A 15,307-nucleotide genomic window follows, 5' to 3' on the forward strand; every position below is an offset into this window, starting at 1 on the left:
TAAATTTTTTTTATAGGAGGTTTACTGAAATTTTGAAATGTTTTAAGGAGATTTCAACTTTTTTGGAAAGTCCGCCCCTATAGGGTTGTTATCCACGCATGATTAATGTTTGGAGGTTGGAATGTCAACTTCAAGACATTGTGCAGATAAATGTGACTCAGCCCTCATTCCCGACTACCACCATTTTCCCTTCCGTATTGAGCTTAAAATCTGAGATTTTATTACATTTAACCTTAAAAATATGCATGAAATGACCAGATTATACAGTACATGGCTGCTTAAACCACCACCCATTGTGAAATATGTAAGTTTATTCACCTCCCTATTTTTCTTAATCAACCACACTCTAATTTAAATATGTCATATGGAATCACACTTACAAGAGGTGAGACTCTTATATGTTTGGGATTAAATTGGATACTGTACTTATAAGTGTTTTGGTGGAAAATTTAAGACATTAGACTTGATGACGTAGTTTTATAACTCGATTTATTGGTGGATAAGACAGTCATTATGGGGGCAATGGGCATTGTTGATTGGTGCATAATTTGCAAGCAACTATTACGCAAGGTGGCAAACAAGTTTAGTTGTAGCTGGATAGAGATGAAATGATCAAAAAATAATTTCAATATATTGATAACTCCACGAGTTTCGTTGAAAGAGAACAATGCACACAAGCATTCATCCTGAAGTTAATTAAAGGTATTCTAATGCTCGATAAATTTTGAAAACTGATGCATTTAAGGTAGCAACTACAACTAGTCAACTTAAAAGAAGCAAGGCGACTTAGTTGGGGAGCAACTATGTTTGCAACATTATATCGAGGGATGTGTTGAGTGACAGACACACAAAAAATTAAAATCGATGGTTGCATACTCCGTCAGTCATGGACATGGTATTAACTATCATTTTTACGTCCTAGAGTAAACGTCCCTTATGTATTCCCACTCATAAAAGGTAAAAATTCATTCAATAATATAATTATCATATTTTTGAAATAATATATTATTTGAATAGATGGAATAATGATGCGAGTCATGTGGGTATAACGAACGAGCTCGAAGATATCCGACTGTCATTAGATCAACGATCAAAAGTCGATGTTAATTTTTTAAATTTCAAATCATATAATATTTACGTAAGGATTTGAAATTCAATATTAGGTGCTTAATAAAATTTATAATTTCGTATTATTGTTTGAATGGATTCCATACACTAATCCGTGAATTCAAGAATGCATCCCGACTGAATTTTTAGCAAATCGCAATGTATGGCACGTCAAGTTGTCATTGATAGCTTTTTGCGACGATTGAGATGCACGAATCCGATCGAGTGATGCACGAATTTGATTTGAAAAATGCAACGAAAAATAGGTTTAAGGGAAAACCTGAGTTTTAATTTTTTTTTTCAAAAACAATAACTTGTTGTGTTATCTAAAGTAATAAATATATATATCAAAATCATACATTTATGATTCATCAAGGATAAACGCTTTGATCAAATAGTCTTTTTCATTATCCTTAAGCTCACGTCTGCTGAGTGTAATTTACAAAATTATCAGTGGGGCAATTTCATAATTTCTCTAAATTTTTTAGGTCAAGTTGTAAATAACAATAATATTTCTAGAAATTTTCTCTTTACAACTTTTTTGAATTCAAGTGTATGAGAATAATGACTCATATGCTCTTTATATATAATGAGAGTTTAGAAAGAGTTCAACAAGGATTAAAATTAATCACATTAATATTAAATTAATAAAATATTATCTATATAAATATTAATTTAAATTTAATATATCATATTAATATTAAATTCATTAAAACAATATAATCTTTGGAAAAATTAATTTGAAATTAAATTACCCGGTACAATCCCATTAGGAGTATATTTTTTATAGTTGTTCTACCATCGTCGCAACTGTCGTGCCCGGCGGTGCCATTGTCAGTGCCACTTCTCCCTGTCACCCCGAACCGTCATTGTTTTGCCTGAATGGGCCTAGGAAATTTGATTTTTGGCGGTTCAACCATTTTTTTATTTTGGTCTCAAGTTTTTGTTCTCGAGTTCAATTTTCGATCTTGGGTACTATTTTCAAGTTCAAATACTCATTGGGTCAATTGTCTAACTTGAAAATTAATTTTTAAAAATATTATATTTATTTTAATTAATTTGATTAATTTAATTTTACTTTATCAAAATTAGTTTTCCAAAAAATCACTAAGATGTTCCAAATTATTTTTTCAATAAAATTCTTTAATCAAATTCTCTAGTTGAACAATTCTCACAACCACCTAATTTAATTCCACATTGAATAAATTGACTCAATTAAATTATTTCCAAAGTCATAGAATTTTCTTCTGATTCAAATACAGTCCAATCGAGTTTTTGTTGAGTTAGCGGATGGACCAATTGGACATATACAATTAGACTCGAGTAATTGCAATTATGTCCAGAAGTATCTTTTCGGTAATTCAAAATTTAGTTAATCATGGAGTCAATCTATAAGAAGAACCATGATTGGAAACTCCTTATTGTCTACTCTTTGCGAAAACAATTCATCTAACTATTTTATCCAATGACCTCGTCATGTACGTGTTATCCTTATATGATGTCCTTGATTCTTCTGAGTTATATCCGCTCACTTAATACAATTCTATTTATTTCATTGTCACCATTGTGTCTTCTTAATGATTAATATTATCACTGTTAACTAATTAATGTGATAAATTGCGCGTTCGAGAACAAGCAACTCGTGGCCATATTCCATATTTATCAATCCACATAATGTCAATGAGAGGATATCATTAACTCTTTAATCGAGTTATGAATTCTATTGTTGCTAGTAAAGGCATGCCACACACAAATCATGTGCTCAACTTATCGACTATCGACTCAATCATCTTTAAAGTATAAGCTTACATTTATATCAAAGCAAATGAGTTACATACACATAGTTAGTGACTAACTCGGGAATTAGATAAATCACACAATGAGCCTTACAAGTGAATTAATTCACAATCAGATTCAAAATTAATTCAACTTGGGTCTAGTTAAATAAAATCTATGTCAAAACTTTCAACATTATTATTATTATTATTTTTACATAACTACAGAGTAAATATTTTTAATTTTAAAATCACGTATTAGTAGATTTAATAAAATAATTTTAACATAAATTAAATTTTAAAAATTAAAAAATTCTCAAAATAGAAGTATGAAATCTAAATTTTAAATATATAAACAATCTTGTCTAGTAAAGAAATAAAAAATCGAAGGTGGAAAACCATATAATTAATAGATAGTTGACTAACAGCATTTCAACTCCAAACACACTTCTAGCGATATCTAAAATTCGTTTGTGCAGCATTTGAAAGATGAAGAGAGGCTTATTATAAGCCCCGCATATAGAGTAGATCCAGCACAGCTTTTTGCACGTGGAAGTGATACACGTGTCAAGTTACTAGAGAGGCTGGCTAATCTATTCCTCAGAAACTGCATCAGAGTTCCACGTGTACAAATCATAATGGGTTCTGAATTATATAAATTTATTATATAACAGTTCTCAGGCTCAGTTGAGTTCTGGCAGAGGCACAGCTACTCCACCATGTCAGGGGTCGGTCCCGCATTTTCACTTCCCACTTCAATCATCAATGTTGTTGGTTCCTTTTATTTATCCCGCACCGCATTTCACTCCATTTCATTTCTTCAACTTTCCTAGTCGTCCCTTTTGGCCTCATTTTCTGTGGCTGTCTCTGCCACCTCGAATACATTGACATTACTATACACCAACCTGTTAGTAGTAGTCCTAACCCAGCCAGCCAGACTCCAGTTACCCCGTCATCAACATCGTCATTTCCCCCTCCATATTTAATTTTTGGTTATTTCAACCGCTTCCCCCTCTTTTTTTGTATTAACTATATACATATATATATATATATATATGGACCAGAATCCTTCTCACTCTTCAATTGATTGTGATAAATGATAATTCTTATCTCCATTATAATAAAAGCTAGGCAACCCCATTTATTTTTCATTATGTCTCTTGTGTGAAACATGAAATTTATGAAGCAAAGCCGATTGTACGTCAAGCCCCTCCCACACACCAAATCCTGCAACTAGTTCTGAAAAAAGAAAGTTTGGTTAAAAATGAGTCAGTGTGTTCCCAGTTGGGATCTGGACGATAATCATGTCACTGCACGCCATTCCTTACGCTCTAACTCCAACTCCACCGCCCCTGATGTTCACATGTACTAACTTTTTCGCTTTCTCTACTCCCTTATATCTATATATGCACACACACATGTATGTACTTTTGTTGATGTATGTATGTGATTTACTTTGCAGGTCGGACTACGAAGTGGCAGAATTAACATGGGAAAATGGCCAACTAGCCATGCATGGTTTAGGTCCGGCAAGTGTGCCGGCTAAACCCTTAGTTTCCAACCCTCCCTCGAAGTACACTTGGGATAAACCAAGGGCTAATGGCACTTTGGAGTCCATAGTGAACCAGGCCACTCGCGTTCCGTATCTTAAGGTTTCTCTTGATGGTGACCGGGATGAACTTGTACCCTGTTTGAACCAACACCGTGAGGCAGCGGCGTCATCTGCCACCATGGCTATGGATGCTTTGGTTCCTTGCTCGAAAAGGACGGAGGGCCGGCCCTCCCACGCGATGGAATCTATACCAGGACTCGGAAGAACTTGCTTGGTGGGAGGCTCCACCAGGGTGGGATCCTGTAGTGGGCCGGCCGGTACCCATGACGACGAGGTACTTGTTAGCGGGAAAAGCACACCGGCGGCGCGTGCTCCTGAAATGCCAGAGTGGAGCAGCAAGGAACAAAGTGCAAGCGCCAGTGCCACGTTCGGGAAAGACCGAGACAGCCGATACGTTACTTTGGATACGTATGAGAAAGATTTTGGTATGGGTTTCACTTCTACTTCCCTTGGCTCTCCTGAAAACGCAAGCTCTACGAAACCCTGCACCAAGGCCACCACCACTGCTGATGATCATGATTCTGTTTGTCACAGTAGACCCCAGGCAAAGTTCTTCCCATTTAATTATGTAATTGCATGTCCAAAATATTTTTTTCTCCTTTTTTTTTTTTTGTGCGTGTGCGTGTGCGTGTGCGTGTGTGTGTTTGTGAATTTTGTTTTTTTGGTTATGTTAAAGAGGGAGGAATTTGAGGAAGACAAGAAGGAAACTGGGAAATCTTCAGTTTCAAACAAAAGGAGCAGAGCTGCTGCTATCCATAACCAGTCTGAACGTGTATGCTCTCTCATCCTTGAATTTATTTTGAATTTTTTCAACAAATTAAATATAAATGCTATACTACACTCATTGTAGAAGTTTATAAGTCTTTAATTAATTGTTTGGGTGGTTTCCCAGAAAAGAAGAGACAAGATTAATCAAAGGATGAAGACATTACAGAAGCTGGTTCCCAATTCCAGCAAGGTATGAATTTTTATCTCAGCTTTTATCAGTAAACTACAACGCAAACCTAGTTTTAATGGCTAAAAATCACTGCAAAATTGGACAATTATCAAAACAAGAAACAGTAAAAGTAGTTGAATGGCAATAATTCTTGTGTGCGGTTACTTTTCACAAGTTTCCATATTAGGACTCTTATCAACATCTCATCAGTACTTCACGCGTTGACATGAAACAACCTGCATTTTCTATCACTACATATACCTTACAACTTTGCATACTAGTATTTTAATATTTTATGCTTTTCTATTTCTTTTGTATATATCTAAAAAGAATTAGGATTTATATCCATGACTTTGTATAAAGTTGAAAAAGAAAAATTGAAGCTTATCTATAGAGATCGCTAACAAACTATAAAGGCGTAATGGACCCCACCTAGGGTTTTACAATAATAGAAAAAAACAGAACACAAATGCTGACGAATAAAATTGTAGAAGCACCTGTCTTGGTGTTATTTCTACCAGTCTAGCAAGTTGCTACCTTTCACTGTCAATTAATTATTTTGTGGGCGGAGGTTTCTCCATTTTTGGTCTTCAATGTCCTCTCTAGTCTACATACTTTTTGGTGGGTTTTCCATGGATTTATCCTTAAATAAAAATAAAAGAAAGAAAAAAAACTTTCTTTTTTATCTGTTCCAAAGGAGAGTTACCCTTTACTAAAAGACTTGAAACAACTTGAGCCACTCGCACGGGACAAACTTTTTGTGTCCTCGTCTGTAAGATTCTCTTAAAAGTAAAACATATCGTACGTGTACGTGTATATGTATATGTATATGTATACATGTACTTAAGATTCCCTTGCTTGCATCCTCTTCAGATTAGTCTAGTTTACTCTTGTAGGTGCTATAAAAGAATAATTAGCACGGCTTATATGATATTAGATGTAAATTTAGAAACCATCCCATGAATTTCAATCTCTAACATTACTTCAAATGATTAGTCTTCACTGGACAGCTGCCGTCTGCAGACATAGAAAGCTAGTTACAACTTTTTTTTTTTTTTTTGGGGGGGGGTGTTCAAGTGGTTGTGGGAATTTCGGGGCTTTTTCAATAATCCTACGCCACATAATATTTGCCATGGGGACAACTTGACATAAGATTGTCGGTGTGGAGATCACAATAACCTGTTACCACTTACCACTTAAAACACCCTTCATGGTAGGCCCATGTTGCTCCTGGTTATGTTTCAACTCTGTCACTGCCACGTACATAGTCTATATTAGGTTCAACTTAATCGTATAGGGAAGTAATTTTAGTGGACCTTTCCGAGTTGGTCATGCATGCAATACTAATACTAATATAGCGACACATAGTGAACGTGTAGAAATTTGTCGTGCAGAAAGTTACCTTGAGCGCTTCTAAATGAACTATTTCATAATTAGTACTGGTATAATTCATGTTTGAACTATGTTAATTTCATTTTTGTTTCACTACAGACAGACAAAGCTTCGATGCTAGACGAAGTGATTGAATATCTGAAACAACTGCAAGCACAAGTTCAAATGATGAACAGGATGAACATACCACAGATGATGTTGCCGATGGCAATGCAACAGCAACTCCAAATGTCGATGATGGCCCCAGCGATGGGGATGGGGATGGGGATGGGTATGGGCATGGGCATGGGTGTCATGGACATCAACACTATGGGCCGTCCCAACATCACCGGCATCTCACCTGTTATGCCTAATCCTTTCATGGCTATGACCTCCTGGGATGGCTCCGGTGAGAGGTTACAACAAGCTGCCTCAGCGGCAGCCATGATGCCAGACCCGCTTTCCACATTCCTGGCTTGCCAACCACAGGTGACATTTGTTTCCCATCATGTATGTGTGTACCTTTTAAGTATTTTGCTTTCTAAGATTAATTCGAACTTTGTTGCAGCCGATGACCATGGATGCTTACAGTCGGCTGGCCGCCATGTATCAGCAGATGCAACAACCACCAGCTTCTGGTTCTAAGAGCTAAGCTTCAAGCCAGTACTTTTTAGCTACTCTTTTCTATACAGAAACCTGAAGTTGGGTTTCAATTCTTATACATTTCCCTAGCGTTTAGGGTTTGGTACAATCTAGTTCATGTAGTTATTTCTTAATTACAAGCGTGTGAGTGGTAATTATTTTGATTGCTTAATTTGTAGTATGAAAGGATCCCATGAGCCAAGAGCTTGGTATCTTTCCTTTTCGTCAAGGCAACCATTGTATTTAGTGTTCACATTTTTTTTCTTCCAGAGTTTCGTATAATTAATTACTTTAAAACTCCACCTGATTTTTGTTACATTAATTATTGAACTTCATCTAATAATGCTTATTATCTTTATAGAAGATGCAGTAACCTCTTTTATAAAAAAAATGAAAAAAAAAAGAGTAGAGTTTCAAGCCAGAAATCAAATCCTTGTGAGATTGGGCATTCTCATAATCTCATCATTAAAGCCTTACCTAGTAAAACACCAAACTCGAGTCTTGTTCTGATTTGGTCGTCTACCTCTAATGTAATTGAATGGTGGTGGGTAATCAATCAATATCTTCAATTTTTTTGTCAAATTTTCAATGTCTTAATGAGACACCTTAACGTGTAGTGTTCGTAAAAAGATGAACATTTAAATGATTGGTCGCTCATTTTGTCAACTTGTATTCAGGAATCACCACAGGTTTTTATTTTCCAATGGGTTCCACACAAATTTCCATTTTACCATTTCTTGAATGACTTGGGCCTTTTGGATAAAATCTTGAGAGTCGCCGATTTGTAGCCCTTATATATATTAGAAAATTATTTTCTTTTTACATTTTTCCCACTCTTTTTGGGAGCCTTTGAGTACAGTTGCAGGTGCCCTTTTCTCCCTTACAAAACAAAAACTGATGATTTTCATGAATATTTGACCTTCTTAAGTTCAAAAAAAAACAATGAAGTAGAATTTGTTAAACAAGGACTATTACTCATGGGACCGCTTTGTTAGTTGATTTTGTTCATGCTTTGCACGAAAATTGGAAAAAATGTGAAAAAAACTTCAACAAAGGGACCCCCAAAAGATTTTACAAATTAGCTGTTGTAAACCTCAGTGATGTGAATGTGATAGGCAGCCATGTCATGTTTAAAGCATGTAGAAGATGAGTCTATGATTGGAGACTGAAACGCTTGGGCGATGAGATTACCACATGCTTTCATTTTTCTTCTTTTGAAAAATCTAGCCATATTTGACGCCTAATATTTCTGGCTAATAACTCAGATAGCATAAATATCAAAATTATACATAAATTTTAGTTAAATATATAATTTGATGCATAAATTTTAATTTTAATTTTAATTTTAATTTTAATTTAATTATACACATTTTAAAAATAAATATATCAATTTATTATTCTATTGAATTATTTATGTATACAATATTTTAACATAAAATAATGTTATATAGATAATTGTATTAATAATTTATCGAAATTAAATTAAATTAACATATAATATTTAAAATTACATAAAATCAAAATTCATATATAACATTTACACATTCAACTTCAACATTGTCCCATATTTTATATCATACAATTAATATTTCCCCTGTACAGTATACTTTAACTAATCCCCCAAGCTTTACAAAGTTGACTGTTGACAACAATCTAAATCTAACAGATGTCTTTAATATGCTAATCAGTTCTTGTTGGGTTTTCTGCTTTCCTCTGAATTGCCTGTTGCTTCTCTCTAGCCACACCAAATATATATGTGCACTCCATGCCGAACGTAAAATAACAGCAACAAATGCCTTACCCTTATCACCTGCTGCCATGAGAAAACTTGTCAACGCAAAGAGAACAATTGCAAAACCTCCTTCCAAACCATTTTTGAGTAGGAACACTCGGAAAACAAATAAAAGATTTTTAAAATATTTTATATTTATATTATATTGTTTCATGATTCCGAAAAATAAAAGGTTGTCGGGCCTGGTGGAAACTGAATGTTGGGCAAAAACTGGATGTGAGAAATCAATAATAAAGGGTTTTTTATGGTCTCTAAATATTGTTGTGTAAAAGATAATTTTTTATAATTACAAATTTAAATGTAAATCTGGTTCAGAAAGTGTGTTACTCCGAGTTAGTTGTGAAGATTTCTTACCCATTGGGCTAATGTTCAAGTTAGGCCTCGGAAACTGAATTGTCTTGGCCCGACTTGGGTAAATTTTATACATTTATTGTAATAGTAGCTCAAAAACAGTTTATTTTGCTTATATTTTTCATTAAGTAATATTGTTAACGTGGCATCTTATTAAACTAAAAAAACAAATTAATAAATTTTAATTATTTCCAAGGATTTAAAGGTCAATTTTTGTCATTGCATTAGTGTGGAAATAATTCAAACTTATGTGTCAAATGAATATCATAATTTAAAATTATGTGAAAATAATTATATTTTTTAATTTAATAAAATACCAGATTAACAATTTTTTTGGATCAATAAATTGAATGTCGTCCAAGATGCAAAATCTTGCTATATAGTAACTGTTTAAAAGCTTAAGCAACCTCTTTATTTACAAAATCAGCAACACTCAATACATCATATCCCAATTTCTACACAGACAAAACATTTAATCTATGCAAATAAAGAATGAACCAGTTTTGGATTGCCAACATGACTTTTACTGTTTCTTACCAAACAAAGTAAATAAAAGCAAACATTGCAATTTTGTGTTAATTAAAATTTCAAATATATAATTACATTAAATTAAATTTGATATATAATATTATACAAAAAAAACAACTTTGGGTGTATAAGATTCTATCAGTAGATATAATTTCAACAAATTTTGTGAATCACACAGAACAATGGGAATCGATTTTCGAGACAGAATATTGATGGTTTCAGCAAGGCAGACAAGTGTTTTGGCGAAGAATGGATGATTGAGTGAAATGTCGGTTCCAAAACAGAGATATATTTACTACTTTCATATGATATAAAAAAAGGGGGGGTTAATAAGAGTTAGATATTCATATGATATAAAAAAAGTGGGGGTTAATAAGAGTTAGATATTTATTATAAGCTTTAAATTTTGGTTAGATATTTTCTCTTGGTCGACCAAAATCCCTTGGAAGTATATAATATCTGCAAACTTATTTGGTTAAGGATACGAAGAGAGTACCCAAGATCTGTCATCTCAATCACAATAAGAAGACTCCGCTTGACCCACATTGCTCGACTGGATCTTCATGCAATCTACAGCACATCGGGATTTCATCATTTTATTTTTTCTACCTTTTCTGGCTTAGAATCTAAATGATGCTGCTGAATCATAACATCATTTGGCTTTGTCCACTTGCATTACAAAATAAATTTTCTTTATACACATATACGTATGCTTTTGACATAATAATTGGTAGTAATATGTGAGAAATCTTGGTGTATATATATATGTGTTAGATCTTCCCTATTGACTACTATTATGAGTTAACCTGACAAAGGTGATATTTAATTTAATAATTTTCAACTTTTATATAAAACAAATTTGAATTTTGATTTTAAAACTTTTTTTTAAATCTTTGGTTTTATCTCTTCTTCCAAGAAATTATTAATTAACCTGTCTATATTTTCGAATACACTGATTTATTCAAAAAAATAGATTCTCATATTTGTGAAATCAAACCGGAGAAGGAGCTTTTCATTATCTTTTACAACAAGCCAAGCTTAGCTACATCAAGGTAAAGAGTAGAATATAGTGTCGGCCGGTGTGTTTCAAGTTGCAAGCAAAATAAGAAGAAAAAAACAAAAAACCGAAGGGAAAGCGAAGGTGGGATTAATTACAATCTGTGCCTGACGAGGAAGATCAAAGAATTGCCGGCATCAAGAGCGCTGCAAAGAAGAAACTGCACGTGGTACAACTACAGGTAGAAAACCAAGATTTGATGAAGTCAAATAGCAAAATAGCTACTGCACGTGTGTAACTGGTGGAGAAGCAGTCGCACTTAAAGAGACTCAAGTCTATTTGATTTCACTACACTACAAGTACATGTATGGCTATAATAAATCTGGTATAGTTGATTGTGGGTCCAAGCCTAATCAAGGAAGCTGCTTAGGTCATTTCCTTGCCCTTCAACGCACTGTCGGCGACCCTATTTTATTTGACCCATTGGTTGGTTTGATATGCAGAAAATTAGGGTATTTTTTTAATGTTGAAAGCTTAGCTGGTTTGTCTGTAGTGTGGCTTTACAAGGAGGAAGCATTGAAATCCTTGAGAAACGATACTGGTAGTATTATTATCTAGCCTTCCACCCACCTTCCAAATGGTCCAAACCATTGTCATTTCCCCTTTCTTTATTCACTTTCACAGCTATTATCTGAGCCCAATCCCCCTATTATAAATCCTCATTAAACCTCACATTTTTTTTGCAATACCCCACACCCAATAGCTAAGGCTTTTTTCTGTTTGTATAAAAATCCTTTTTCATAGCTTTCAAGCATATACTACCACAAAACAGAGAAAATGGCTGCATCTTCCCTTATAATCTCCCCAAGAAAGCTTCGATCCGATCTCTACTGTTATTCCTATCAACGTGATGCAAACACCCCACTGGTTATATCAGTTCTTGCTTCTCTTATCGAGAGAACAATGGCAAGGAACGAAAGGATTGTCAAGAACTGTAAATGGGCATTGACGAGAAAAGATTTCAGGAGCAGGGTTTTCGATTGCCACGAGACACCCGACATGACGATTCAATCTTACCTAGAGAGAATTTTCCGATACACCAAAGCCGGTCCTTCGGTTTATGTGGTTGCTTATGTGTATATCGATCGGTTTTGCCAGGCAAATCCTGGGTTTCGGATCAATGCAAGAAACGTACACAGGCTTCTCATCACAACGATCATGGTGGCTTCCAAATATGTTGAAGACATGTGAGTATATTAGTTCTCTTCCTCATTACAACTTTCAGGCTTTAGATATGTGAAGCCAATGTTCTGATAGAATTGGGGTTTCTTTTTCTTTTGGTTGAACAGGAATTACAGAAACTCTTACTTTGCACGAGTTGGGGGATTGACTACAAACGAATTGAATAATTTGGAGCTTGAATTTTTGTTCTTGATGGGTTTCAAGTTGCATGTAAATGTGAGTGTGTTCGAGAGCTATTGCAGTCACTTAGAGAGGGAAGTGAGCATTGGAGGAGGATACCACATCGAGAAGACTCTAAGATGCGCTGAAGAAATCAAATCAAGACAGATTGAAGAACGAAGATACAATCAGATTGCTCGCATTATGTTGTAATTTTTACATGAACAATCTGGGAATTTTCATCCCCCGGTTTTCCTTTTTGTACAGATTGTAAGTGTAAATATTTGATGGTTTGTTTGAAATTAGGTGCAGACTACTGTATAATTTTATTCCAAAAAGTGTTTTTGAATTTTGATGGCTAACTAATAACTTATTACAATTTGCTTCAAATTTGAATTACCCTTTTTTTTTTTTTTTTTTAAATACTCTTACGTCTTTAAGGCCGATGTCTTCGGTCCATTTTTTTTCTTTAAAGAAAAGTTCGAGGTAACATTTCTGTTATTAATTATTTGATACAATTTTAATAAAATAAATGAGATATATAAGGGTTTTTATTTTCATATAGCATACTAAATAATCATCCAATAATTTTTGTTTATATAATTAAAATATCACATTCTCATGTGTATATTTGTTTAACACAATACAAATAACCTAGGCCTAATGTTATTATATTTTTTATTTAAAACATTGAACCCAAAAAAGAAGAAGGTATTTTAACTTGCATAAAACGATAATTGAAAATTTTATTCATTTAATTATATATAATTTATTACAATAGGAAAGCGGAGGCATCTTTTTTGTATTTCCAAAAGGAAAAGAAAAAGGTCACAAATTCGGAAATGATTGGTTGGTGTAAGTAAACATTACTTCAGTTTCTTTAGGATGTGAAGAAAGAGGTGTTTGTTTGGGCAAATGTAATGACAATCTAATGGCATTAGATAGGAGCCCGCTGCTGTGATCATCTGGAATAAGTCGAAAAGTTTTGATTCTCTGAAGATTTGGTCGCCCCCACCCACTGACGACCACACCTCACCTATTCTTGTTATTCATAATTTGTCCAGCAAGGGCAACTACACTGCATCTATGCGACCATACCCAACTAAATTTTTTTATATAATTTAGCCTCTCTTTTTTTACACAAATGTTTGTACGTCAATCAAATCCGAGTCCAAATAAAAGAATACAAGTGATAATGATAAATTTAATTTTTTTACGAATTATATTTAATAAAATTTTATCATTAATTTTTTAAAAATATTTGATATTTTTAAATAGAAATACTAATTAAATTTTTTTATAATTTTGTGTGATAATTTATGTGTACTCCATGCTGACATCACACTATTTATCTTACATGCTATGATAACAAATAATTTAAATTATATAAAAATATTCAAAAAATAAAAACAAAAGTTCATAAATTCAAAAAATCACACATATATATATATATATATATATATATATATATATATGTGAATTGTTATGTCTAAAAATTTGTTGTTATAATCATAATTTCCATTAAAAAATATCATCTCAATTTTTTTAAAAAATGATGATGATCAATTTTAACTCTTTTTAAAAAGATTGAAATCAAATTTAATTAAAAATAAAAGTTAAATTAATTAAAAATGTAAAATTAAATATTAAATTTGTTATTATTTCAAAACAAATATATATATATATATATATATATATATACTTAGCTAGAGTATTAGATGATTTTGAAATTTTTATACTAAAATTTATATATAATTAAAATGGCAATTTAAATAATAAATTAAATTAATTGGAATTATTAAAACCACCTCAATTAAGATCCAATAAATGGAGTGAGTTGTTATGACGTGATGTACGGAATGACAAAAAGACAAATAGAATCCTTTTATAGGGTATGGTGGAGCTGAAAAAAGTTGAAAATAGTGGCCATTTCCCAAGCAGAAAAAACAAGAGTTATAAAATAAGATAGAAGGTTGGGTTTGTAAGGAAACGACAAGCAAAGGAGTTAGAGTAGTGTCCCTAATAGCTTGGTTAAATTTGTCACCATTCTCCTAATCTAGTGTGGTTGTTCCCACAACATCCTTTTTCAACAACTCTTACTTTATTTCTTCCAACTAAGGCTGTTCCCTGTCAACCCTCTCCTTCGGAGTTTTATCATTAATTTAATTCCCCCCCCTGTCAGCTCCATCCTTACATGCTCAAATCCAAATTTCATTTTGGATTTTAACATGCACGTCTTTCAATACTTCTTAAATCCCACAAGCTAAGTTACCATCTCCATTTTTAACTAATGAATATGTCCTCTCGAGTATAGATGGTTTCGATATGAAGGAAGTTGGCTTCGTGGCAGTAGGGGAGTAATAGGTGATCGAAACGGAAGTTGGATTCTTGGATACAATAAGTATTTGGGGAATTATTCTATTTTTTATACTGAGTTATGGGGTATTCTGAAAGGTCTATCTTTGATTGTGAAGCAAGGATATGACTGTGTAGTGATCCAATTTAACTATCTTAAAGCAGTTATAGCTATTCAATAGTGATCTTCTGAAGGGCTCAACTCTGCATTGGTTTGAAGAATTCATCAAATATTGTTGCGGTTTAAACAGTGAGAAATTAGACACATTTTTAGAGCGGAAAATGTAATACCCCGAAAATTTTTTACAGTAAGATATTATCATTGATATAGTAAAATAAGGAAATAAAGTGACAAAAAGGGAAATTTTGAGTTATGTCAACATTAGGGAGGATATTATGATATATTAATTCAAGAAATGACTAAATTGTAAAAGTGAGA

General features: G+C 33.3%; 2 protein-coding genes across 4 annotated transcripts; both read left to right on the forward strand.

Moving 5' to 3' along the window:
* Window positions 1-3,572: 3,572 nt before the first annotated feature.
* Window positions 3,573-7,787, forward strand: LOC108458303 (transcription factor UNE10). 3 transcript variants are annotated; one of them, XM_017757653.2, is made up of 6 exons: window positions 3,573-4,247; window positions 4,345-5,038; window positions 5,171-5,266; window positions 5,387-5,452; window positions 6,923-7,291; window positions 7,371-7,787. In XM_017757653.2, the coding sequence occupies exons 1-6, from the start codon at window positions 4,147-4,149 to the stop codon at window positions 7,452-7,454; spliced, it is 1,410 nt and encodes a 469-aa protein (XP_017613142.1). In that variant the 5' UTR covers window positions 3,573-4,146; the 3' UTR covers window positions 7,455-7,787. The 3 variants fall into 3 exon arrangements, with proteins under 3 accessions (XP_017613142.1, XP_052878098.1, XP_052878099.1); XM_053022138.1 differs by having other exon boundaries at window positions 4,345-5,266; XM_053022139.1 differs by lacking the exon at window positions 3,573-4,247 and having other exon boundaries at window positions 4,277-5,266.
* Window positions 7,788-11,723: 3,936 nt separating this feature from the next.
* Window positions 11,724-12,903, forward strand: LOC108459671 (cyclin-U2-1-like). Its single transcript, XM_017759070.2, has 2 exons — window positions 11,724-12,359; window positions 12,462-12,903. Exons 1-2 carry the CDS (start codon window positions 11,950-11,952, stop codon window positions 12,724-12,726), a joined length of 675 nt encoding a protein of 224 aa, XP_017614559.1. The 5' UTR covers window positions 11,724-11,949; the 3' UTR covers window positions 12,727-12,903.
* Window positions 12,904-15,307: the final 2,404 nt, after the last annotated feature.

The sequence above is a fragment of the Gossypium arboreum genome, chromosome 11, assembly GCF_025698485.1.
Source record: "Gossypium arboreum isolate Shixiya-1 chromosome 11, ASM2569848v2, whole genome shotgun sequence".
NCBI classification, from domain to species: Eukaryota; Viridiplantae; Streptophyta; class Magnoliopsida; order Malvales; family Malvaceae; genus Gossypium; species Gossypium arboreum.